Here is a 24,421-nt window from a genome sequence, read left to right on the forward strand (position 1 = left end):
CCTGGGGTAGAAAGGGAGGGTATGCTGACACATTGAAGGGATTGCAATCAATGTCACAAAACAATTTGTATATAAATTTTTGAATGAGAAACTAATTTCCGCTGGACTTTCACCTAAAGCACAATACAATTAAAAATATATACATATATATTTTTCTGAGGCCCTGGAAGAGTCACAGACATGTCTTCCTCTAAGCTTTGGCCTCACCCTATCCATATCTCTTCCCTACAGTATTTCCCCTAATGGTACTCTTGCCTTTGCCCGGTCTTTTGCCCACTCACACCCTTACTCTTCCTCAATAAATGTGTTCGCAAGGAAAACATTAGCCCAAGAGACAGAAAGGGCCACATAAACCAGAGACTCCATCAACCTGAGACCAGAAGAACTAGATGGTGCCCGGCTACCACCAATGACCACCCTGACAGGAAATGCAAGAGAGCCCCTGATGAAGCAGAAGAAAAATGGGGTGCGGAATTCAAATTCCAGTAACAAGACCAGACTTAATGGTCTGACTGAGACTAGAGGAACCCCAGAAGACATGTCCCCCAAACTCTCTGTTAGCCCAGAACTGAAACCATTTCTGAAGCCAAATCTTCACACAAAGATTAGACTGGACTATAAGTCATAATATGATACTCATGAACAGAGTGCGTCGTAGCTGAAGTAGATACTTGAGGCTAAATGGGCATCTCCTGTCCAGAGGTGAGATGAGAAAACAAAAACAGACAGGAGCTGGTTGAATGGACATGGAAAATCTGGGGTGAAAAGGAGTGTGCTGTCACATTATAGGGAGAGCAAGTAGGGTCACATAACAATGTGTGCATGAATTTTTATATGAGAGACTAACTTGAACTGTAAACTTTCACTTAAAGCACAATCAAAAAAAAGAAACGTGTTTGCCTTTCTACAAAACTACCAAATTATAGTATCCTACTATTTTTCTTTTTTTTACTACAATAGGAGGCAAGTATACCTCAAGAGATGTACTTCTGCCCAGCAGAATAAAACTGCTTCACCCCTCTGCCTGACTGCATGAGAGCAATAAACAAGGGAGGTAAACAAAAGCAGAAGGGACAAGAAACAACGTAAGGGAAATAGAGTATTATTTTGACTCCCTGACTACTTTAGACATATCATTTCTACATGCAAATTCCACCCATTATTTTTCAAAACAAATTAAAACACACCAAATATAAGAAAACCACTCTTGCAAGTCTTATGAGGAAAAATGTGATGGGTTTATTTTACTCTGATGCAAAAACCAAAGATTCCACTACAGCACAGAGACCAATATATTAAAAGGTCATGAAAAAGTGGTGTGGGACATGCAGGACGTGATATACAAACCTGAGGATGGGGTCATTTCCTTTATAACAAGACACTACACTGTCGCAGAGGAACACATTTAAAGTAACACTGAGGAACTGAACTGAAACGTGGCACAAACATGACAACTTCCATGCATGTCTTCAAGTACCTCCCTTGGGATGGACCTGCAATCTCTAGACTTCAGCGTGGGAGGAGTACGATTCTTTGGAAGAATAAAAAGTTCACACTTTTGAAATTTCACAGAAGAATTTTAAGGCCAAAACATAGTGGGTTGATTACTCTTCGCCTCCAGGGCCAGAACTGCTGCTTTACTCAAAACCACGTTAAGCTTCTAGTTCAAATCCCAACCCAACTTTGTGACCTCCTGCATTGAAGTTCTTTCCATCAATTAAAGCTGATAGGGTCAGTTTGACTCCTAGAAAGAAGAAAACACCACAGTCACTTATAACAAGTATTACAATCAGATCTAAATTTTCTAGAAAGGATGGATGGCATCAATGGCATGGATTATTGTTGGGTATAAGAGTTAAAAGGCTACAGCTATTACTAAATCTACACAATGTTGTTGTTGTGCGCCATCAAGTAGATTCCAACTCATAGCAACACTATATGACAGAGTAGAACTGCCTCATAGGGTTTCTTAGGCTGTAATCTTTACAGGAACAGATCACTAGGTCTTTTCTCCGGTGGAGGTGCTGGTAGGTTCAAACTGCCGACCCTCCAGTTAGCAGCTGAGCACTTAACCACTGCGCCACCAAGCCAAAAACCAAACACACTGCCGTCAATCAAGTCCAACTCATTGCAACCCTTTAGAACAGAATGCAACTGCCCCATAGGGTTTCCAAGGCTGTCTTCTTTACTGAAGCAAACCGCTGCATCTTTCGCCCGCAAAGCGGCTGGTGGGTTCAGATTGCTGACCTTTCCGTGAGCACTTAACTACTGCACCACCTGGGCTCTTTAAATCTACTCAGGGTTATCTATAATCATCTGATCTGCAATGAATAACACATGATCATGGCAAACTTCATTTGGAGTTCAGAGTTAAGAACAGTAAATGATTAACCAAACTAATAAGGCAGAGCAACCAAAATGACAGTTAGACACACATAAATATTTTTTAATCACAAGTTTGTGATCAGTTTTACTTTCTTTCTGAACAGCCAAATGTTACAGCATGGTCTGAATCGACCTACAGTGAAAATTATTTTCATTATTTATCTATTTTTACTCCAATCCCACTGTTATTAATTCCTTTACTTGCCTGGTCGAAGGGTCTGAGTATAACCAAGTCCAATCAGGCTGGCGTTGTTTACTTTAGCCTAAGGTTTGGAGACAGGATAGAAACAGAAAATAGTCAATTTGATAGGCAAGTCCAATACAACCATCACTTCATGCATCAGGTTTCCAAAGCTAGAACATGTTAGGGCCAATAAAATTACTGAAACTGAATTTTAATAAACAAAAGATAAATCTTTAAGAAGTCAGTCGGGAGTGGCAGGGATGGTGGAGACCTTGAGAATGCATGCTTGAAGGCCTCAAACAAATTTTTCAAAAACACTGCACAGTCAAACACCCCTAATCGTTGAGTTCTTTATGCCAGTTTATAACCTCTGACAACGGTTAGAGCACAGATTCTGGTAACAAACATATCTGAGTTCACATCTATGGCACTGTACTTAATGGGTGACTCTGGGCAAGTTATCTGACCTCTCTGAGCCTCAGTCTGTAAAATGGGGATGAGGATAATACTATTCGCCACACAGAGTAGTAGTGAGGAATAAATGAGATAATACCTGCAAAGCCCTTAGCACAATACCTGAAATTTAAGTGCTCAATTAGTGTTATTATTAATAAGAACTAACAGCAAAGGGATAATACTCAAATCCCATGAATTTACAGATAAGGAAATTTTGAGGCCAAAGAGATAAAATGACTTGAAAAGGTCAGACAACAGCCAAATACTGGAGGAGCTGGGACTAAAACCCACATTTCCTGACTTCAAGTGTAATACTCTTTCACTACACAAGAGCTAGCTCATTAAAGTTAATAAAGAACATGAAAACTACACCATATCACCACATTCGTTTACAGCTTAGATGGAAACCCAAGAACAGATCCACTCTGGCAGCCCATTCTTACAGACAGAGAAGTTCTACAATCCAACTTGTATTTCGCAGCAATGCCAAAACGGGTGTTGTTACTGCCAGCTGTCCAGGCAAGGTTTATTGAAGTTTCAATCTTCTCATTAACCTTCTGGTAGATAGAACCTCCAAATTCAGTGCCATCATTCCTGTTTTCAAGAAACAGCAAAAAGGTACAAATATCTAATTCATACTGTTCTCATGATATGGAAACAAATTCTAAGACTATCTAAACAAGGCTCCCGTATTGCAACTACAAATTTCAGCCAACTTCTAGCATAAATGACTACTAAAAAGACAACTCAATGCATTTGTTTTTTATAACTGCCTAATTTGAATGTGGTAACAACTGCTTCATTTACTTGGGTCCTCCACGTAACACAAATTTCTTGGACACAATTCAATTATGCACAGAGGCAGACACCTCAGGCAAATATGACCTATGAATCTCTGAGATTTTCATAGAAATTCAGAAACTTCAGAGTGGAAGTCAATAAAAAGTATGCAAAAAACAAATGAATAAAAAACCGCAGAGAAACAAAGTACAGGAGTAAAGCCATCCTGGATTTCATTTATAACACACTTCTAGCATTATAATACCTAGAATGCACTGCTCCAGAGAAGTACATACAGTATGGCTTCAAAGCATCCCAGCATTTAAGCGGAGTTTTTTACAGTTTTCCTGACACTACTGCTTCCTCAATATCAATGCCCGTCTATACCACTAAATTAGAATGTCTCACAGAGAGCTGTCGGTAAAACTTCAAAAACACGTAGCTCACCCTTTGCTTCTTCTTCCTGGTAGAGCAGTAGTGGAAACCCTGCTAGTGTAGTGGTTAAATGCTATGGCTGCTAACCAAAAGGTCAAATCCACCAGGCACTCCTTGGAAACTCTATGGGGGCAGTTCTACTCTGTCCTATAGGGTCGCTATGAGTCGGAATCAACTTGATGGCAATGGGTTTGGTTTGGTTTTTTTGGTTGAGAGCAGTAGTACCCAGTAGGCCAAGACATAAAATACAACTTAAAAATTCAAATTCATTCAGCCAACAAGGTGCAGCCTGTATAATGGAATCTCAGGACTGCTTTAAGAACTCCTGCTACTTCTAAATGCACTAGGGGAACTGGGTTCTGACCAAGGGTACGGAAAACCCTCCAGAGAATTACTGGGGATGTTCCAGGACGCTCAGATTGATTCAGTGCTATTCTTGGTTATCTGAACAAACCTGCTTCCAGGCACTGCCAAGATGAGGACGCCAGAGAAAGCAGGAACATCTCCATAGGAACCCTCATATCAGGCGGTAACCCATGCCCTAGGTTCTCTCCATCCCCGTGGTTCTATAGATTGGAGAGCTTCTCTGAAGTCGGGGGTAAAGGCTGCGATGCCCGTAACTACCAGCAGCGCAGCACTATGCACCAAGCACACCTAACCTCCTTGCAATGTTTTGCTGACTATGAAAACAGTGCAGTGAGGTTGGCTGTCCGCCAAGGCATATTAGATGCGAGTGCCATCACTTCTAACCTTCTCTACACACTAAGGGCTACCATTTTTCAGGGAGACGGCACTAACGAAGGGATAAATGATAAACACTCACACGTGAGTGTGCAGCTGGAAATCTGCAGCCTTATAACCCAGGGCAAAATTATTCTGTGACAGTTTGGATTTGGCTGTGTCAAAACTCATCTGATAGCCAGCAAGCCAACCTTCAAAGGCCAACACAGCCCAGCCATAGATGGTTGGTCCAGAAAAATCTATATCAACACTACTGCCAACACTGAAACAATCCCGTTTATAGGAGGCCTTCAACTTCCCACTCTTCTTTCTGTAAAAAACAACAAAATGAAAACGACGTGAGTTTGTACTACTGTTCAGCAATCTTTACGGGAAGATCCTATTGCCCCCAGTTTAAATATTATTCTGTTAGACTGCACATGCAGAGTAAAAGCTTCAAATGACTTAACTCTACAAATACAATTTTGCTAGAGTCACAAATGTATGTACTGGTCAAATTCAAATGATAGGATACTTCATCACTAATTTCATCAAGGCATGAACTAAAGTACAAGGAGGAATAAGGTACTTCAGTGCCAAACTAATAATGTAAAGATAAACATATATGGCCATGTGAGAAACCAAATCTCTTTAAATGTTTCCAAATGCCCAAATGTCACAAAAGGCTAACACCCAACACACTTCTAAATCATTAACCTGTTATGGAGAGAAGTGTACTTTTTTGAAGGACAATACTAAAAACAATGAATTAGTTAACAGTCAATCTCCTCTCCCAAAGAGGCCTCTTATGAGAACATTTGTCCTGAAGATAAGTGAGGTGTGCAGCAGAAAGGACACAATCTGCTGTTACAGCTGAAAGAAACGCCACTTTGTATTCAGCCGGGCTAACAGCAGCCCCTATGAGGCAGACAGGAAGCAACATTATACCCATTTTATAGGTGAGGAAACTGAAGCCCAGAAGTCAGGAGAGTAATAGGGGCAAAGAAAGCAAACCAAGAGCAGAATTACCAGTATGGTGTTCCAGAGCACGGAGATTATACTCTTTTCTTAAGAAATTAACTTCTCAGCAGAACGCTACATCCAGGAATCTTTAGAATACAGTTTAAGAAATGTCTATGGTCTCAGACTCTTCTAGCTCCTAAACTTTTCCTATTATGTGCCCCTTTGGAAGAGACTTATAAATTTCTGTTCATCTTTTCAATTTTCAAATTTCAATTTCATCCTGCCTCAAGCAAGTCTTCCTTTATCTTTACTACATGCACCAGGCCTCCAGTATTCCTAACAGCAGCCTCCTAAGCTCTTCCTGCCTCTACGCTTTAAATTGTAACTCCTTATTTGAAAGCTCTCTATCCCCTTCAGGCTACAAAATTATTTCAGAAAGTAGGGTTTAGATAATTACCCTGTGTTCGGTACAAATATGGTATCAAGAGTCAGTTTCAACCCTTCAGCCAACTGAAAAATAAAGATTTAAAATTAACAAATTAGTGATTTTCAACTCTTTTCAACTCAAGAGACCAATTCTAAAGTTTCCCCTCATTTCCTAACAAAAAGAGAAAGTCATTAAAGGAAGTCACACACTAAAGTATTATATTATATATTAAATTACCTCCCCGACCTCCCCTTTCCCCTGGCCCTCCGCCTTCATCATGATTCTCCTACCAAAAGACAGGTTGAAATTTATAGGTCAAGTCCTATGATAAAAAAAAATAACATAAATTACAGTACAAAAACAATACAATTCCAACACAATATTCTTGTTACTGTCTTGAAATTGTTATAATGAGATAACCTGACGTTTAACAAGCCAACCTAAGTAATTTATTTAGCTATATATATATTTTGGACATGTTATCAGGAGGGACCAGTCCCTGGAGAAGGACATCATGCTTGGTAAAGTAGAAAACCAAAAACCAAACCCACTGCCATCGAGTTGATTCCGACTCACAGCTACCCTATAAGACAGAGTAGAGCTGCCCCATAGGGTTTCCAAGGAGCACCTGATGGGTTCGAACTGCTGACCTTTTGGTTAGCTGCAGAACTCTTAACCACTTTGCCACCAGGGCTTCCTGGTAACGTAGAGGGTCAGCGAAAAACAGGAAGACCCTTAACGAGATGGCCTGACACACTGGCTGCAAAAATAGGCTCAAACATAACAACAGTTGTGAGGGTGGTGCAGGACTGAGCAGTGTCTCCTCCACAGCACCTAACCTAACACCAAAAACAACAACATACATGTATATTGTATCTATACGTAATAATGTACATATTGACACAGCTCAAAAAACAGTGCTCTGTACACAGCAGGCACTTGACAAATACTTGCTGATAGACTTTGCCTTTGAAAACATCACAGAATTTTAGAAACATTTCTCGGTGGGGCCAATTTTGCAACAATAACAAAACAGAGGACACAGAAACAAAACACAGAACAAAGACGCAGTGTGATAATTAGTGTATTCACAAAGTCTTACTTTTTAGGAATAATAAGACATGGCAAATCAGGCCACAGACGGATATGCTGTGACATCTCGTCCAGTTTGGTCATCACAGCTTCTGTAAAACATATTTAACCTACAAATAAATCCTAGTGCTTTCTCTTACCTTATTCTCCAAAGAGATTTCTGTCCCAAGAGTATTGTCTGTGTTCCATTTCTGGGTGAAGGTAAGTCCATAGCTACAGACCTTATACTTGGTCTCTAGGTTGCCTGATGCTTTCCCTGTATCAGTGTAAGCATGACCAGAAGTAGAAAATTCCTGGTGAGCAAGAAAAAGTCATTAACTTAAAATTAGCTCAGCAAATTTCAAACAAACAAAAAGTTCAGTTCAGAAAGTAGTGCTGGATGCATCAGAAACCAATACAATTTACTCTTTATCATGGCAACTTATTTCCGACTTTCCTTCTTTCTCTACAATCGAAATGCAAAGGTTAACCAGTTTTAGATCTTTACGTGGTTAACCAATTTTAGATCTTTCCATTACTCCACCTCTCTGATAATTCCTGTTCCTTATACTCTCTTAGTAAATTGAAAACTTAAATTCTCTACTTTAAAAGAGTAGATCTTTACTAAAAATAAATGTCTTAACTAAAAAGACAAAAATATTGAACCTTAAACAGTTTACTTCCATGATCTGAAAGATTATCGGTTCTCTATCACACCTTTCAAACTATTAGTTAATTTAAAACTAAAAGTCCTTAAAAATCCCAAAACACTAGAAGCACCCCCACCCCCTGCTTTAGTAGGGTCAAAACTTTATTGCTGCTGTCTACTAGACTATCTGTAAAGCTTTCAGCACAAACAGTTTCAATATTTGAAAGTATCTGCCCATTTTTCACAGTAAAATGGAATGTTACATGGAATGGAATTTCTCTCTCTTTTCCTCATCTCACCCAGTCTACCTTTTAGGGTGCTTTCTATCAAACAGTTACTGTAAATGCCTTGAATTACATTCGCCCTGCTAGTTAAGTTTCCCTTCAGTCATATGACAACCAACAATTAGAAACAGATCTCCTTCTAGGGGGGGAAACAGTCAACACCTGTCACTATCTATCTATGAACTGTCAAGGGGAAAAAAAAGAAACCCATCCTGACTGACTTTGTTTTTAAGGAACATCTCTGAGCTACTGCCAACCCCAACCTGTTCTGTTTTACTGCCTGCAATGTGAAACCTCCCTTTAACAAATACGTGGCTCTAGTTGCACACGCTGATGAAACAACTGGGAAATTATGATCTGTTTATCAGCAGGAGACAGAAAGTTTTAAAACTGAGTATCATGCTGCACATTTAGGGCAAGGCCTTAGTAAAAATGATACAAAACATCAGTCATGTTTAACAGTTCACACGATTCTTTTAATGTGACAAGTTTCCGACAAGTTTCCTTTAGAAAATTCTACTACCCAGTCTTTTTTTTTTTCTTTTACATTTACCTTCACAAACTTGACAACTACAGCAAATATGAACATTAATTTTGGTGTTATGGGAATTTTATGCAAAAAATTTAGGTAACAGTATTTATTCCACATTTCTTCCTTATTATTATTGTCATTTCTTAGTTTGAAATTCTACGAAAATTCTAAAATACCAGGGGTACAAATGTCAGAGAAGGCCAGAATTTTGTAAGTTGAATTCCAGGCTCCCAATTGCTCCACTTTTTGTCTTATTCCATAATTTAGGTCAAACAAGTGCAAAATACATTTATAACATACATATTACATGTATAGCTCTACACTAAATGCCAGTAAGCAACAAACCACTGTAAAAATACTACTGTTAACTAGACAGCATGTAATAAAAATTATCAAGATACAATCTAAGAAATTTGAAGCAATTGGTGAAATCTATCTTAAATTGATACCAGATACCAAAAGCAGCCATGAAAGCAAGCACACAAATATGCTTTTTTTCCTTACCATCTGAATGAATATTCCCAAACAACAGCAGCATGAAAGGGAGAGAAAATGGTTTAATTGATGACTTTTGCAACAGGGACCAAACCTGAACAAGTTCTGAAACTATATTCAATGTGAGTATAATTTTCCTATTTTAACAGAACCCTACAACGCGCCCATCCTAGTGAGGATACCATTCCATTGCCACCAAGTCAACCCTGACTCACAGCGACCCTACAGGACAGAGCAGGGCTGCGCCACAGGGCTTCCAAGGCTGTAATCTTTATGACAGCCGACTGCCACAGCTTTCGCCCCAGAGCGGCTGGTGGGTTCAAACTGCTGACCTTACGGTTAGCAGCTGAGCACTTTAACCACTCCGCCACCAAGGATCCTCTTAGTGAGGATTCCATTGGTGCACACGTTTGTTACCACTAGAGAAACCTGGAGCCCTGGTGGTGCAGCAGTTCAGAGCTCAGCTGCTAACCAAAATGGTCAGCGGTTTGAATCTACCAGCCACTCCTTGGAAACCCTATGGGGTCTGGTTTAGGGAAAGAATGTAGTGACAAACCAGGATTTTGTCAAAGTGTCGTAAGAATTCCATGTGCCTCTTGACCATCTAACTGAACAGCTATCCAGAAATAAAATGTGCACTGGTTTGAATACGTAAATGGTAAAAATGATGCAGTCAATGAGAAGAAATTAGAGAATAAGGTGAATATCAAGTAAATCTGTTTGCTGACATCTGTTGAACGAAAGCTCTGGTTAAGAACCCTTTGGAAATGTGTCAACGTATCTTTACTGTGTTAACTTCCACCAAAAAACGCCTTTATAAATATCAGTAAAACTGCAGAGTCTCCTACACGCACTTTACTTCTAACATTTATTTCAATTAATCATGAAGGGACACAGATTCATATTGTTTTTTGTAAAAGGGCATTAAAATTTGCATAGACCTCTGAAACTACTGTCCTAAAATAATCTTTAAAATGTAAACCAAATATATCCCCTGAAGTCTCCTTAAAATCAAACAATAGTTTAGCTTAACTAGTAAAGAATGTCTGCCTTGGGCATTTTACTCTCTTAAGATCTATCCATGGAAAAAGTACGGCCAGAATGCTCATTAGAAGCCAGGACAGTGAGACTTCCCCTCATATACTTTGGACACGTTATCAGGAAGGACTAGTCCCTGGAGAAGGACTTCATGCTTGGTAGAGGGGAGGGTCAGCGAAAAAGAGGAAGACCCTCGACGAGACAGACTCACATAGCGGCTGCAACGATGGGCTCACATATAACAACGACTGTGAGGATGGCACAGATCCAAGCAGTGTTTCTTTCTGTTGTGCATGGGGTCACTGAGTAGGAACTGACTCTATGGCACCTACCAATAACAGCAGCAGCAAGGTTTATCTCTATGGGATCAAACTGACAACAGTGGCTTGAAAGATTAGATAGGAACCTTAGGGGACAGTGAGTTTATGTTAATGGGAGAGAAACAACTCAGAAATGGAGAGTGAGAATGCTTACACAACTCGAAGAATGTAATCGATGTCATTGAATTGTACATGTACAAACTGTAGAACTGGGGTACTGCTGTGTATATTCTCAACAACAAAATAAATTATAAAAAAAAATCTTGCATGAATTCATTATAATGGAAGTAAAATTTCTAGTGTCCATATGCATATTCAGAAAAGTATAAAGATATGTCAAAGGTCAAAAAATATGTATTTTATGTTTTCCGGGAGTAAGACTCAGAATACTCTTAAAACGAACACCTAAAATCCCATCAAATTCAACCCGATCATCTATGGGTTTAAATGGCTGAGTAAGGACGCTCGCTGAAACATGAGAGTAGGACAAATCTGCAGGGAACCCAGCCTAGTGCCAAAAGTACACTGTTTCACATAACAAGCGTGATAATGGTTTTTAAATGGGTTTCTTTAATTACATTACATCTATTAAAAGAATAATAGGTACTCACCACTCCACTACAAGACTTGGTTTTTAGGTCGATTTTGACCATGCCAAACCCTAGACACACACACAAAAACACAGTAATGTACAAAATGTGACATCCAGTCCAATTTTGCAACTCAGAAATTAAGAAAACAGACTGCAATATTTTCCATATATAAAATACATAGTATTTTCATTAGCTGAGAATTCTGTAATGAACTGAATTTACAACCAAGCAATTTAAGTATAATTTTTAAGCCCTCCAAAATGAATAAACACATACTTTAAAAATATAAGTTAAAAATGAATGAAAACAATATGCATTATTCCAAGAACCAATATTTCTAGAAGATATTATGCTGATATACACACAAGTTTAAAATATAAATTAACAATACTGGTTAAGAAGAAATCAAATGTGTTCAGCATAAAAATTAAGAGTTTAAATATTAAGTTTTAAAAAACTAAAAATAAATGTGCATTTAGGATCAATGAATATATATTACTCGAAGGAAGTCAAAAGTTGTGTCTTTACTCTCATAAAAACACTGCCATTATTTGGACAGGGAAAAAGCACCCCTGTTTTAATTGTCCACAAGGCTAGCCAGAGGAGATATAGATATTATATATTTATATTATTTTATCTTATCAATAACATTTTATACGCACATACACACACACACACACACACACACATATATATATACACACTTGATTTTAATGGTTCTAAGGGCTCTAAAGGAGCCCTGGTAGCACAACACTCAGCTGCTAACCTTAGAGGCTGGCAGTCTGAACCCACCCAGCAGCTCCATGGGAGAAAGACCTGGTGATCTGCTCCCTTAAAGATTCCAAAACAAAAAACAAAATCCATTGCCATCAAATCGATTCCAACTCATAGCAACCATATATGACATAGGAGAACTGCCCCACAGGATCTACTGCCAATTGCTAGGCTGACCGCTTAACCACTGCACCACCAGGGACCCTCCTTAAAGTTTAAAACAAAAAAACCCCACTGCTGTCTAGTCAATTCCAACTCATACAACCCTACAGGTCAGAGTAGATCTGCCCCACAGGGTTTCCAAGGAGCGGCTGGTGAATTTGAACTGCTGGCCTTTTGGTTAGCAGCCAAGCTCTTTAACCACCAGGGCTCCGCCTTAAAGATTACAGCCTAAAAAACGCTATGGGCAGTGCTACTCTGTCACACAGGGCCGCTATGAGTCAAAATCAATTCAACGGCACCTAACAACAACAATAAAGGACTCTACCTTTAAAAAAATCAAGTCTAATAACCTAATAGTTATCTCCTTAAATCACTAATCCTTACACCCCAAAGATGGAAATTTACAATAGCATTACTTACCATATCCTTTGTTGAAGACATCCTTGGCAGCCTTCCCTAGGTCACAGTAAGTCGGTGTGTTACACATATCTTATAAAGAAAAATGGGACAAAGGAATAAAAATAACCACTGAGTATTTATTCACCCATAGTTTTTCAACATTTCATCCTGGGAGAAGTATACAGTTTTCTCTTCCTTTGCATCATTAATGCTTATACTCTAAGACAACTGAAGTTAAGAGAAGGCATTCTGTCCTTACAAAAGAACTTTCCAGAACACTGGAGAAGAAAAGGTTTTCTCATGAGAGTCACAGAGGTCATCTTTCTGAGTGCATCAGAGAAAAACAAGTTCTCACAGGCTGAAGGAGATGCTTTGTTAAACTGGACTTCTCACTTTTTAAAAAATATGCCAAATTCACTTAGAAAAACCTTTCTCAGGCTGTGATAAAAGCCAAAGAGCAATACAGGGCAACAAGGTAAATATTTTAAGGAACTGTAACAATAGATGCAAAGAAAATCCTTAGGGTTCACATTTTTGCTTCTCTGAAATTCAGTTCTTAAAATAAGAAACCACCATACTAACTGAAATGTATTCACCCAGAATATACCCCCTCTCAAAGCGCTTCTTAAAATGCAGCGCTGCAATCATACCTATTAACCAGAAATAGGATGGATTCTACCTACATAATCTGTTTACCAAAAATTGGTGTAAACTACAAAGCTAAAGCCTTCAAAAATCCAAGGTGCCTTGACTTTTCATCTTGCCTACTTAGTATTCAGCCAGCTTTTCTACCACCGATATGACCCTCCCAACAAATTCTCAGAAGCTATCAACATTTCAGAACATACCACTCCTTTATACTCTTTGTACGCTGGAAATTTTTTTCCTGCAACAGGTTCTGTTGTTGCAAACTCCAAAGCCATATCTAACAAATTACAGAACCACCTCAAGTAGCCACATTACCTCGATGACTATACCATGAAAAAGTTCAGAACACCAGGTAGCCTTTGCAATTCCCATGCCTACACCATCTACACATAGTCAAACCATATTCATTTATATTTAGCCTAGCTCTTAATCTGGCCTTCTGCTAAGCTTCTGCCTATACCATCATACCTGAAGAACATGACATACACTTATATTGCACCTCTCAACTGTGAATTTATTTACACCTTGTCCCATAACCTAAACCAGTGAAATGACAGACATCATGATATAAAGTTATGAGGAAGATTTTACACATATCGTATAAATGTACTGACTCACATGGTCTTAAGACTTTGCTCAGAAGCTACAAGATTTCAGAGTTCACCTCCAGAGTAACTATTTTACAATTCAACCGCTTTTGTACTCAAATGATCAATTTACATTATTTCCAAAGTGACGTTATTACTCTTTATCATCACAATTTGGGAAATATAGAAAAGCAGGCCCTACATATTCAGAAATGTTAAGGCTTTACATTCTGGCTTTTCTTCTAACTGCCAAGAAGGGAAAATGTTCAGAAGCACCCATATATAGAGAAGCTATTTACAACCTTTTAGTATTTTCCTTTATTACTTTTTTCAAAGCCACTGCCAGGTATTCTGCAAAAGCCGCATAGCAGGTTTAGTTCACCTACTGATGTCAATTCTGCCTATTTTTAGGTGACTTTTTCAGTCCCACGATTCTGATGGGAAACGCACTGCTGGTATGATCAAGCAAAAAACCAGAAGGCTTCATGTTACTCGACAGTGCGATCACATATTTCTATCCGCTCCACAAATGCACTTATTTTTTGTAGATAAGCACAATATAGCGGTGTTGCCCTCGATGCAGACCGGGGGAAAGGCGTTAACTGGGTAATACTGCTTTACACAATTCCTAACTTGACAGTCAGCCAAGAGCTCCTTTTGTTCCTCGTTTCTGTTTAAATTGCACGTGCAGCGTCCTCCCTTTGGCCTCAAGGAGCGAAGAGCTCCCGATGTTTGATAACAATTCCAGAAAGGGGGCTGGAAACGGGGGAGCGGGTTTGGGATTCCAGAATCCAACTTCCCCAAACATCAATCCTAGCCTGACGCCTAGAAAGCAAGCCCGGTCCCGACACCGCCGAAGGGAAGGTCGACGCTCCGCGCTCGCAGCAGCTCCTCTCACCGCCAGGCTCCATCACCTGAGGCGACAGGCGGAGCAAGGTCCCCGGCGGAGCGCAGCGCCCCCTCTGCCCCTGCTGCCCGGCCGGCCCGCGCCGCTCCCGCGCCCCGTTAGACTGCTCCGTCCCTCCTGAACCCTCCGTTAGGTCAGTCCCTCGCCGGGTTCCCTGCTCTGTCGCCACCCGCGGCGCCCCGGCCCCTCCGCCAGTCGCGCCGGCCGGCGGCCTCGGCTCCTCTCACCTCCAGCCAGAGGGCCCGTCTCGGCTCGGCCAGGGCAACAGCGCAGAAGGTCTTCTCCCCACCAACGCCGTCCGCGCCTGCGCGACCTCACTCCCCCGCGGCGCCTGCGCGCCCCACCTTCTGCCGCCCCGCGTTTGCGCCGTGGTGGCCGGCGGGGTTCGCTCACCGCCGATCTGGGCGGGGGAGAGGAACAGCTGGGGCGAACAAACGCGGCCAACTGTCCGGCTCCGTGTGAGCGCGTGCGCAGGAGGGCCCAGCGCGCAGGTGGCTGGGGGCGGGGGGCACACGCGGCAGACCGCACTGTGGCCCGGGCAGGGGCTCCTCTCGCGAGAACGCCCGGAGGCTGCCCTCACTGTTACCATGGGAGGGCCGCGGCGGGGGCGGGTGGGAAGACTGATGGATGCTCGGGTCTGATGCGTCAGATCCAGCCCGTTTCATTCCTGGGCGGATGCCGTTGCAGGTCTTCATGGGAATTTCATCTCAGACGGACCAGAATTCAAGAATGTGACCCTTAGGTCATCTCATCTTAAGGATGAGAAAACATAGGTTCCAAGGGCGCAAGTGATTTCTTGAAGATCACACAAATACAGATTCCAATTCAAGGTGGGGTGGGGCGACCCTTCTTTGTCGAAGATACCAAGCCAATGAATGTAGAAGAAATTATAGAAACAAAACCACCGTTTGGAGCCACCATAGTGAGACTGGTTCAGGCGAAAATTATCAATGGATGCTAACTGTTGAGAATATTCGTACTGTTTGTGAGTGTCGCCCCAGAGATTATTTACTAAATTACAGAAAGTAAGGGTTACTTTTAAAAAAAACACCATGGAAATCACCCTTAATCAATGGATCAAACTAAACATCGCCAGCGTAGGACGCCCAGAGGACACAAAGGTAGTATTCTTGCCAAACCAAACCAAAACCGAACCCACTGCTGTTGAGTGGATTCCAACTCATAGCGACCCTACAGGACAGAGTAGAACTGCCCCCAAAGAGTTTTCAAGGGTAAGTGGTGGGTAGGTGGCATATTCATGAGGAAACAATCGGACAAATCAAATTCAGGAACATTCTGCAAAACAACTGCCCCGTCTCTTAAAAAATGGAGATTTCATGAAATTGTAAGAAAAAGGATAGTGGATTGTTCTAGATTAAAAGAAACAAAAGACATGACACTAAAGGCAATGTGTGATCCTAAATTGGACTCTAGATAAAAACAATTAAAAAAAAAAAACAGCAGTAAGGGGCATTATTGGGACAATTGGGGAGCTTTGAATATAGACTGTGTATTAGTATTGTAACAATGCAAGATTTTCTGAGGATAATTGTGTTGTGGTAATGTGGAAATACTCTTGTTTTTAGGAGATACACCCTGAAGCCTTTAGGAGTAAAATAGCATGGGTCTGCAACTAACTTAAATGGTTCAAAAGAAGAGAGTGACAGCGAGCAAATGTGACAAAATGTTAACAACTGGGGAATCTAGGTGAGAGATATATACAGGTGTTTGTTGCACTATTCTTGAAACTTTTCAGTGAGTTTTAATTTTCAAAATAAAAAGTTGAGGAGAAAAACACCTACAAAGTCTGTGAGGCTCAGTCCCCAACACCAGGTTGCTGCTTTAGTCAATAGGCAGATATGATTAGTCTTTAAAGTTAATCACAGATAAAAAAGATAAACGCTCCCAAAGGACTCATTATCTAAGACTTGGACAAATAACTGCTGAATGAGGCAGAATATGATAAATGCCGTAAGCAAAGCAGTATAACCTAATAAGCTGAACAAAATGAGTACTGGAGTCAAAAGAGGCTGGGCTTGTGCCTCAACTGTGCCAAATCTGTGCTTTTGGGCAAGCAACTTAAATCTCTCTATGCTTCAGTTTCCTCATAAGAGAAACAGAACTAAGTAATATATACCTCAGAGGATTGTAATGGGTATTAAATGAAATAATGAACCTGTAGCATGTAATCTACCTGGCATATGGAAAATATTCATTAGTTAATAAAACTGTTGAAAATTAATATGCTATGAGAATTTAAAAGCTATAGAGGCAAAACCCATATTTATGCATACACAGGAGACCTGTTCACTGGAGCCACAATTCCAGCCTATGCTTTGGCTCAGCGCTAGCCTTTGTTGGATACAGCTGGCCATTAAAGGCTATAAACAGCACTTTGAGCAGGAATTTGGCAACATTCCTTTCTTCATCTTCTGTTACCCAAAAGTCTTTCTTCTGAAAAGACCTGACAACCGTCATCTCGCATCATCCAGAGAGACTTGCTCTCTTTCGCAACGCCTGAAACAGGAAGGTGGTGAAAGAAACCAGCGCTGCTGCAGGAGAGCATCCTTCCTTTGTTTCCCGTCCTTCTGGCCCTGTCGGTTTAGTGGGTTGCAGATTAAACGCTCAATGTCCATATCAAGACTTTGGCCTTAGTCACCTCAAAAACTGCACCAGAAATGGTACAGCACTGTGGAAAACATTTTGGCAGTTCCTACGAGCCAGTAATTCCACTTCGAGGTATAGTTTTTACCCAAAAGAATTGCAAACAAAAACCAAACAGATACAGTTACCCCAGTGTTCATTGCAGCACTATTTGCAATAGCAAAAAGATGGAAACCACCTACATGCCCATTAACAGATGAATGGATAAACAAAATGTGTTACATACATACACTGGGATAGTACTCAGCCATGAAGATAAATGAAGTTCTAATATGTGCTACAACATGAATGAACCTTGAAAACATCATACTGAGTGAAACATGTCAGTCACAAAAGGACAAATATTGCATGATTCTACTTACATGAAATATCCAGAATAGGTGTGTATACAGACCTAAGTTTATGAGTGGTTACCAGAGGTGGGTAGGAGGGAAAAGAGGACTCATTGCTTAGAGGACACTGAGCTTCTGTTAAGGGTGATGGAAAAATTAGGAAACAGATGATGATGCTCGCACAACTGATGATGAATAGAATGTCACTGAATTGTACATGTGAAGAATGGTGAAATGGCAAATGTTTTGTTACATGTATATTTACCACACAGAAGAAACAGGAGTAGATATACATAAAATTATAACAAGGAAAACAAATCTAAATCAGAGAACTAAAGCCAGTTCTCATTTCCCCCACCTCCACTGGATGTAAACTCTTCAGAAGTGTAGATAGGACTCTCAGTCCAAATCACAATAACATGGTATTCTTCTCCTATAAAATCTATAGAATTACAGCATTATAGAGCAGAGAAAGGACTTTAAATTTTTTCATTTGAGAGACATTTGCTAAGTGCTTGCTATGTATGCTCCAAGGTGAGGTATGAGGAAACACCTCACGACATCACTGCTGTGCGGGTCCAGAGGCCCATGGCGAACCTCATGAGCAGGTTCCCCATTCAGGTTACCCTCCTGAGTCAAGATAGCCTGCTGAACAACTGGACTAAACCAAAAGCAAAGAAGTTTCCTGAATACAACCGAATGCTTCAAAGGCCAGAGTAGCAGGGATGGGGGTTTAGGGACCATGGTTTCAGGGGACATCTAGGTCAGTTGGCATAAAGAAATGTATTAAGAAAACATTCTGCATCCCACTCTGGTGAGTCATGTCTGGGGCCTTAAACACTAGTAAGCAGCCATCTAAGATGCATCAATTGGTCTCAACCCACCTAGACAAAAGAGAATGAAGAACACCAAAGACATAAGGTAAAGATGAGCCCCAGAGACAGAAAGGGCCACATAAACCAGAGACTATATCAGCCTGAGACCAGAAGAACTAGATGGTGCCCGACTACAACGGAGGACTGCCCTGACAGGGAACACAACAGAGAATCCCAGATGGAGCAGAAAAACAATGGGATGCAGATCTCAAATTCTCATAAAAAGACCAGACTTAATGGTCTGACTGAGACTAGAGAGACCCCTGAGGTCATGGTCCCCAGACCCTTTGTTAGCTCAAGACTGGAACCATTCCCAAAGCCAACACTTCAGACAGGGATTGAACTGGACTATAAGACAGAAAGTAATACTGGTGAGGGTGAGCTTCTTGGCTCAAGTAGACCCATGAGGCTATGTGGGCAGCTCCTGTCTGCAAGCGAGATGAGAAGGCGGGGGAGGCGAGACAGGAGATGGTTGAATGGACATGGGGAATACAGGGTGGAGAGGAGAGGGGAAGAGAAGCTAGGAGTACATAGCAAGCTGTGTATGAGTTTTTTAATGAGAGGCTGACTTGTAAACTTTCACATAAAGCACAATAAAAAAAGATAGCCTGCTGATCTATGTACATTAGTTTTTTGAGAGAAAATAACAGAAAGTTAGTATAGTTTTACCCAGAAATGGTAGTGGTGGGGGGACTGAGAACAGGGACCCTTCTGTGAAGATTTGATAGTTCGACTACCGTAAGTGTAGAGATATTATAAGACTTTGAAAACAAAAGTGTTATTTAATTCTCTGTTTCGTTAAAGAAAAGGGTACTACTTGCTTGTTTTCAAGGCCAAGGACCCCAAAAACTCTGATGAGGAGTGCATCTTTGAAGAGAAGGTGGCAGCAAGCCAAGCCCCTGGGCCTTTACAAGGAGGCAGCAGAGCACAGAGACTCTGGGGGAAAGCACATTACCTAAGCCTGGGGAGGCAACTGAAGGCTTTTTAGAGGAAGTGACAGCTTGCAGTGGTTCAGGTGGGCACAAGAGAATGGCTTCCAGAGCAGAGGGACAGAATGATCAAAGACATCATACTTTTAATCCTGGAATTCCATATCTAGGAACTCACCTCAAGGAAAAAACCATAGATTTGTGCAAAGACATCTTGAACAGCTGGAATGGTTTATCCAAAAAAAAAAAAAAACCCCTTTGCCGTCGAGTCAATTCCGACTCATAGTGACTCTATAGGTCAGAGTAGAACTGGCTCTATAGGGTTTCCAAGGAGCAGCTTGTGGATTCGAACTGCTGACGTTTTAGTTAGCACCCGAGCTCTTAACCACTATCCCACCAGAGCTCCTGAATGGTTTATAGTAGCAAAAAAAAGAAAAGTTCTTTTCTTTTTTTGAAAAATAAAAAAGCAACCTAAATGGCCAATACAGAGGGTTCATTAAATAAACAGTAAAAACCAAAAACTAAACCCGTTGCCATCGAGTCAATTCCAACTCATAGCAACCCTGTAGAACTGCCCCATAGAGTTCCAAGAAGCAACTGGTGAATTTGAACTACTCACCTTTTGGTCAGTAGCCATAGCTCGTAACCACTGCACCACCAGGGCCCCAAATAACTTAAAATCCACCCATATTCTAGATTTCAGTACAGCCAGTAAAATGTGTTCTAATAATTTTTGATGTTCTGGGGATAGAGCTCTTAATGTTCTATTCTGGGAAAGAGAGAGAAAGGAAACAAAAGTATACATACAGTGTAATCCCAGTTGTGTGTGGGTGTATGTGCGTGTGTGCGTTGTAATTTCACTTCAGGAAAAAGCAAGGGAATAATAAGCATAGCATCACTGTTTACCTCTGCGGGAGCTGGACTTTTACTAAAATTTAGCAGTGACTAAAAAAAAAAAAAAATTTTTTTTTTTTTTTTTTACCACAGCTGGGTCAGAATATATGTGACTTTTCCTTCCTTCTTCAGGCTTCTCTGTATTTTCCAGAATTTCTAAAATGAAAGTGGGTTTCCTTTATAACTGAGAAGTTAAGCTCACTTTAATAGGTGGGGAAGTACCTAGATTTATAAGATGGGAAGGGCTGTTCTCTGGGGAATTTCCACCAGAAGGGAGATGCTTCCGGAATGGTGAACATAGAATTCACCTTGGACCTTCTGAGTGCTCACTCCACACTGAACCACAAGGGGGAGCAAGGAAACAAGGTAAAAGAAAAACTGTATCTGTTGGGCCACACGGGGCTTCAGAGACACAAGGACCCTATTCCTTCAAGCCCTTACTCCCCAGGAGCCTCATCCAGGTTCTTCATAAGGTTGTGAGCATGGTTATGAATTACAGTTAACTGTGTGCCTAGGGCCTCCCTACTAAGGTCAGATTCTAAGTTTAATGTCAATAATATTTGCAAGGCGTCTTCACAGGGAAACCAATTTTGTCAAAGTGATATGTGTAGTCTGACTGATCCAACCTGCAAATTATTTCATCTTAACCACTTCCTTGTGAATCACTATAATTCCATTTACATAAAGGATAATTTAGGGAAAAAAGAAAGTAACATGCTTCTACAGTGATATGCCATGGAAAAAATAGCAAGAAAATGAAAAGTAGTTCCCTTCTATTTTTTTTTTTTCCTAAGTATATAGCTGTGATAAGCAGGCTGGATATGTTCGGGAATGGACTTCAGTTAGCGAGCTGTATCATGTGGTATAAAGGAAAGTGTAAACCTTAGAGCCAGATAAATTATGTTAAAGTCCTAGGTCTGCAACTCACTAACCATGTGACCCTAGGTGAATTATTTGACCTCTTTGAGCCTCAGTTTCTTCATTTTTAAAATGGAGATTCCTCAGAAGTAGATTCCTCTTCCAATGCGGCTCTCCAGAGGAAGCCTTCATACGCAGATAGCTTTCTTTGGCCAAGGTCCTGAGGAGGCTCGGCCTGCACCCGGAGTAGGAGCCTGGTGACAGAGAAGCCAAGTCATACCCAGTGAGTCAGCTACATCACAACATCCAAAAAATGGAGCAACTAGAGGAAGACTTGCTCTGCAGGAGAAGTATAGGGACTGTGGTAACTCTAACGGGGAAGATATTTCTGGGGTTCTTTCATAGGGGACACTAAAGAAAGTAGGCCGGAACCTTCAAGGTGCCTCTCCACCCTGGCCAGGATTGTTGGTGTTAGCTGACATGAAGTCGGCCCTTGACTCATGGTGATTCCAAACCCAGCTGAACGAAATGCTTCCAGGTCCTGCACCATCCCCCGTGGTTGGTTGCAAATAGGACCACTGTGATCCATAGGGTTTTCACTGGCTGATTTTCTGGAAGTAGATTCCCAGGCTTTTCTTCCTATTGCAGCTTAATCTGGAAGTTTCATAGCAACAAGCAAACCTCCACTAATAGAAGGTGGTGCCTGCATGTTACATTCATTGGCTGGGAATCGAACCTGGGTTTCCTGCATGGAAGGCAAGAATACTACCGTGGAACCACCAATATCCCTGGAGGAAAAACCAAAAAAACCAAACCCAGTGCTGTGGAGTCAATTCCGACTATAGTGACCCTATAGGACAGAGTAGAACTGCCCCATAGAGATTCCAAGGAGCGCCTGGTGGATTTGAACTGCCGACCCTTTGGTTCACAGCTATAGCACTTAACTGCTATGCCAGCAGGGTTTCCTGGAGGGAAAAGCAGGGAAATTCAAGGTGTGCAGACTCTGTTCTCCAGTAGGGGCTGTCCAGAGGCCATGTGTGCGGAGGTCATGGAGAGCCACTAATTTTTTAAAGTTTGCTTTTTCTGAGTTGGGATTCAAGCAGCAGGTAGGTTTGGGGGCTCCTAATGCAATGAGATTTACCCCCTACTTTGAGGATAAAGAATCAGATCCAGTTTGATCTGAATCTTAGTGTCCAGACCAGAAAAGGCAGAACCTGTTTTGTCCCTAGGGAAGTGGCTGAAAAAAAAAAAAAAGGCTGAAGGCTAGTAGAATTCCTGTTTGCTTGCTCCTTGCCTGAAATAGGCTTCCTAGAATGTATTGAACCAACGCATAATGTCCACTCTCTGCACCTCAAAGTCATACGCAGACTCAGGCCTGACAGGAGACACCTCCTAGACCCACCTGCAGGGTCTTTGGGCCAGACAGCAATATGAAGATAAGGAAAACCTGACAAAGAAAGGGTCCCAGGAGCTGCTGCAGAGACCCAGAAAGAGCAAGCATTTCGGGCTCTGAGATTTTTCTTGTATACAGAAGAGTACTCAAGCTGTCCTATCGAGAGTGAGCACAGCAAAATGATTCTTTCTCTGACTTTTTCAGAGTTTGAAAAAAAAAAAGGCGCTGCTTTTGGAAAATGTGCACAGGGAGAGCAAATGTGTTTGGGTACAAAGCATAACTTACAGAGAAATTGTCCGGGAGCCCTAGGAATTGGGGAAGGAGAGGAACCGGGAGTGTCAAATAAGCAGAGAACTGGCCACAGAGCTTGGCGTGGAGCCTGTCGCGGTGGGTCTTCACTCTGCTCTCCTTCCACACTTCCAGCCTCCCACTTACAGGGTACTAGAGAAAGGCCCTAGATTAGGTGCCTGGAGACACCTCAAATCATAAACCTATAGATAGAGGCCACTGCCGCCACACAGAGAGCAGCCACAAGGTGACAGACGCAGACCTGACCATCAGTCCAACATTCCCTTCAGGCTCTGAACATCCCACAACATCTTTAACATCGAGAAGACATTTGGATTGAGGGAAAAGAGAATAGTTGGGATTAAATATCAGGATGTAACGAGAAAAATAAGAAGAGAAAGGGAAATAAACTGAGGCAGAAGAGAATTAAATGATGAAAAAAATATGAGACAAAGTTGTGAAAGAAAGACAGTGAATTTCGTGGAAAAGAATGGAGACAAGACTCCACTCAGCTTTTTAGGTTTCTGTCCTCCTAATACCTCCCACCTTTCTGTACTGTGTTTACTATTAAATTACAGTCAGTCTGGTGGTTAGACGACATTGTGAACATACTTAATGCCTCTTACTGAGTTATTCACTTTAATGTGGTTAATTTTATGTTACGTAAATTTCACCTCAATTTAAAAAAATTATTGTCGGTAAAGAGAATAAAACAAAATGAACTCTGTGAAATATCCCTTGCTGTCTAAGTTCTTGCATCGTATGAGAGAATTCCACAGTCATAAGGTTGAAATGGCCTGAAGAAGTTAATCTTAAACTACTCTAGAAACATCAGTAATAATTCAGTTAAAAAAACACACACCAAGGAAAATTAAAAACATACACCAAAAAAAAAGAAAACTAAACCCACTGCTCTCAAGTCAATTCTGACTCATAGCGACCCTATAGGACAGAGTAGAACTGCCCCACAGGGTTTCTAAGGAGCAGCTGGTGGATTCGAACTGCTGACCTTTTGGTTAGCAGTCGTAGCTCCTTACCACTGTGCCACCAGAGCTCCAAGATACACACACCAAAATGTCCCATACATCATCTGTAAAATTCTGCTGGACACACAATGGTATCTGTGAAATGATACCACATCACAGGGACAGAGAAATACTGACACTTGTCCACACAAACACACTCATGGCCTCTTAACTCACCGATTCCTGAATTGAACAAATGAGGAGCATCACTACGTTTTTCAACTAATACACATTAAGACAAGCTAAGAGTTCCTGTGTCTTGTCTTCGCATAGCATGTGCTGCCATCTGCCTGGTGTTTTGTGTAACCTGAGTATGTCAGAGATTACGTGGCAGAGAGGACTGTGGAGGCGGCC

General features: G+C 41.2%; 1 protein-coding gene across 1 annotated transcript; it reads right to left on the bottom strand.

Annotated features, from left to right (window-relative positions):
- Window positions 1–1,216: 1,216 nt before the first annotated feature.
- Window positions 1,217–15,276, bottom strand: VDAC3 (voltage dependent anion channel 3). Its single transcript, XM_049866404.1, has 9 exons — window positions 15,037–15,276; window positions 12,689–12,757; window positions 11,351–11,400; window positions 7,583–7,735; window positions 6,381–6,433; window positions 5,064–5,291; window positions 3,469–3,619; window positions 2,591–2,648; window positions 1,217–1,744 (listed from the first exon to the last, which is right to left on the bottom strand). The coding sequence occupies exons 2-9, from the start codon at window positions 12,753–12,755 to the stop codon at window positions 1,653–1,655; spliced, it is 852 nt and encodes a 283-aa protein (XP_049722361.1). The 5' UTR covers window positions 12,756–12,757; window positions 15,037–15,276; the 3' UTR covers window positions 1,217–1,652.
- Window positions 15,277–24,421: the final 9,145 nt, after the last annotated feature.

The sequence above is a fragment of the Elephas maximus genome, chromosome 22 (assembly GCF_024166365.1).
Source record: "Elephas maximus indicus isolate mEleMax1 chromosome 22, mEleMax1 primary haplotype, whole genome shotgun sequence".
Lineage (NCBI taxonomy): Eukaryota > Metazoa > Chordata > Mammalia > Proboscidea > Elephantidae > Elephas > Elephas maximus.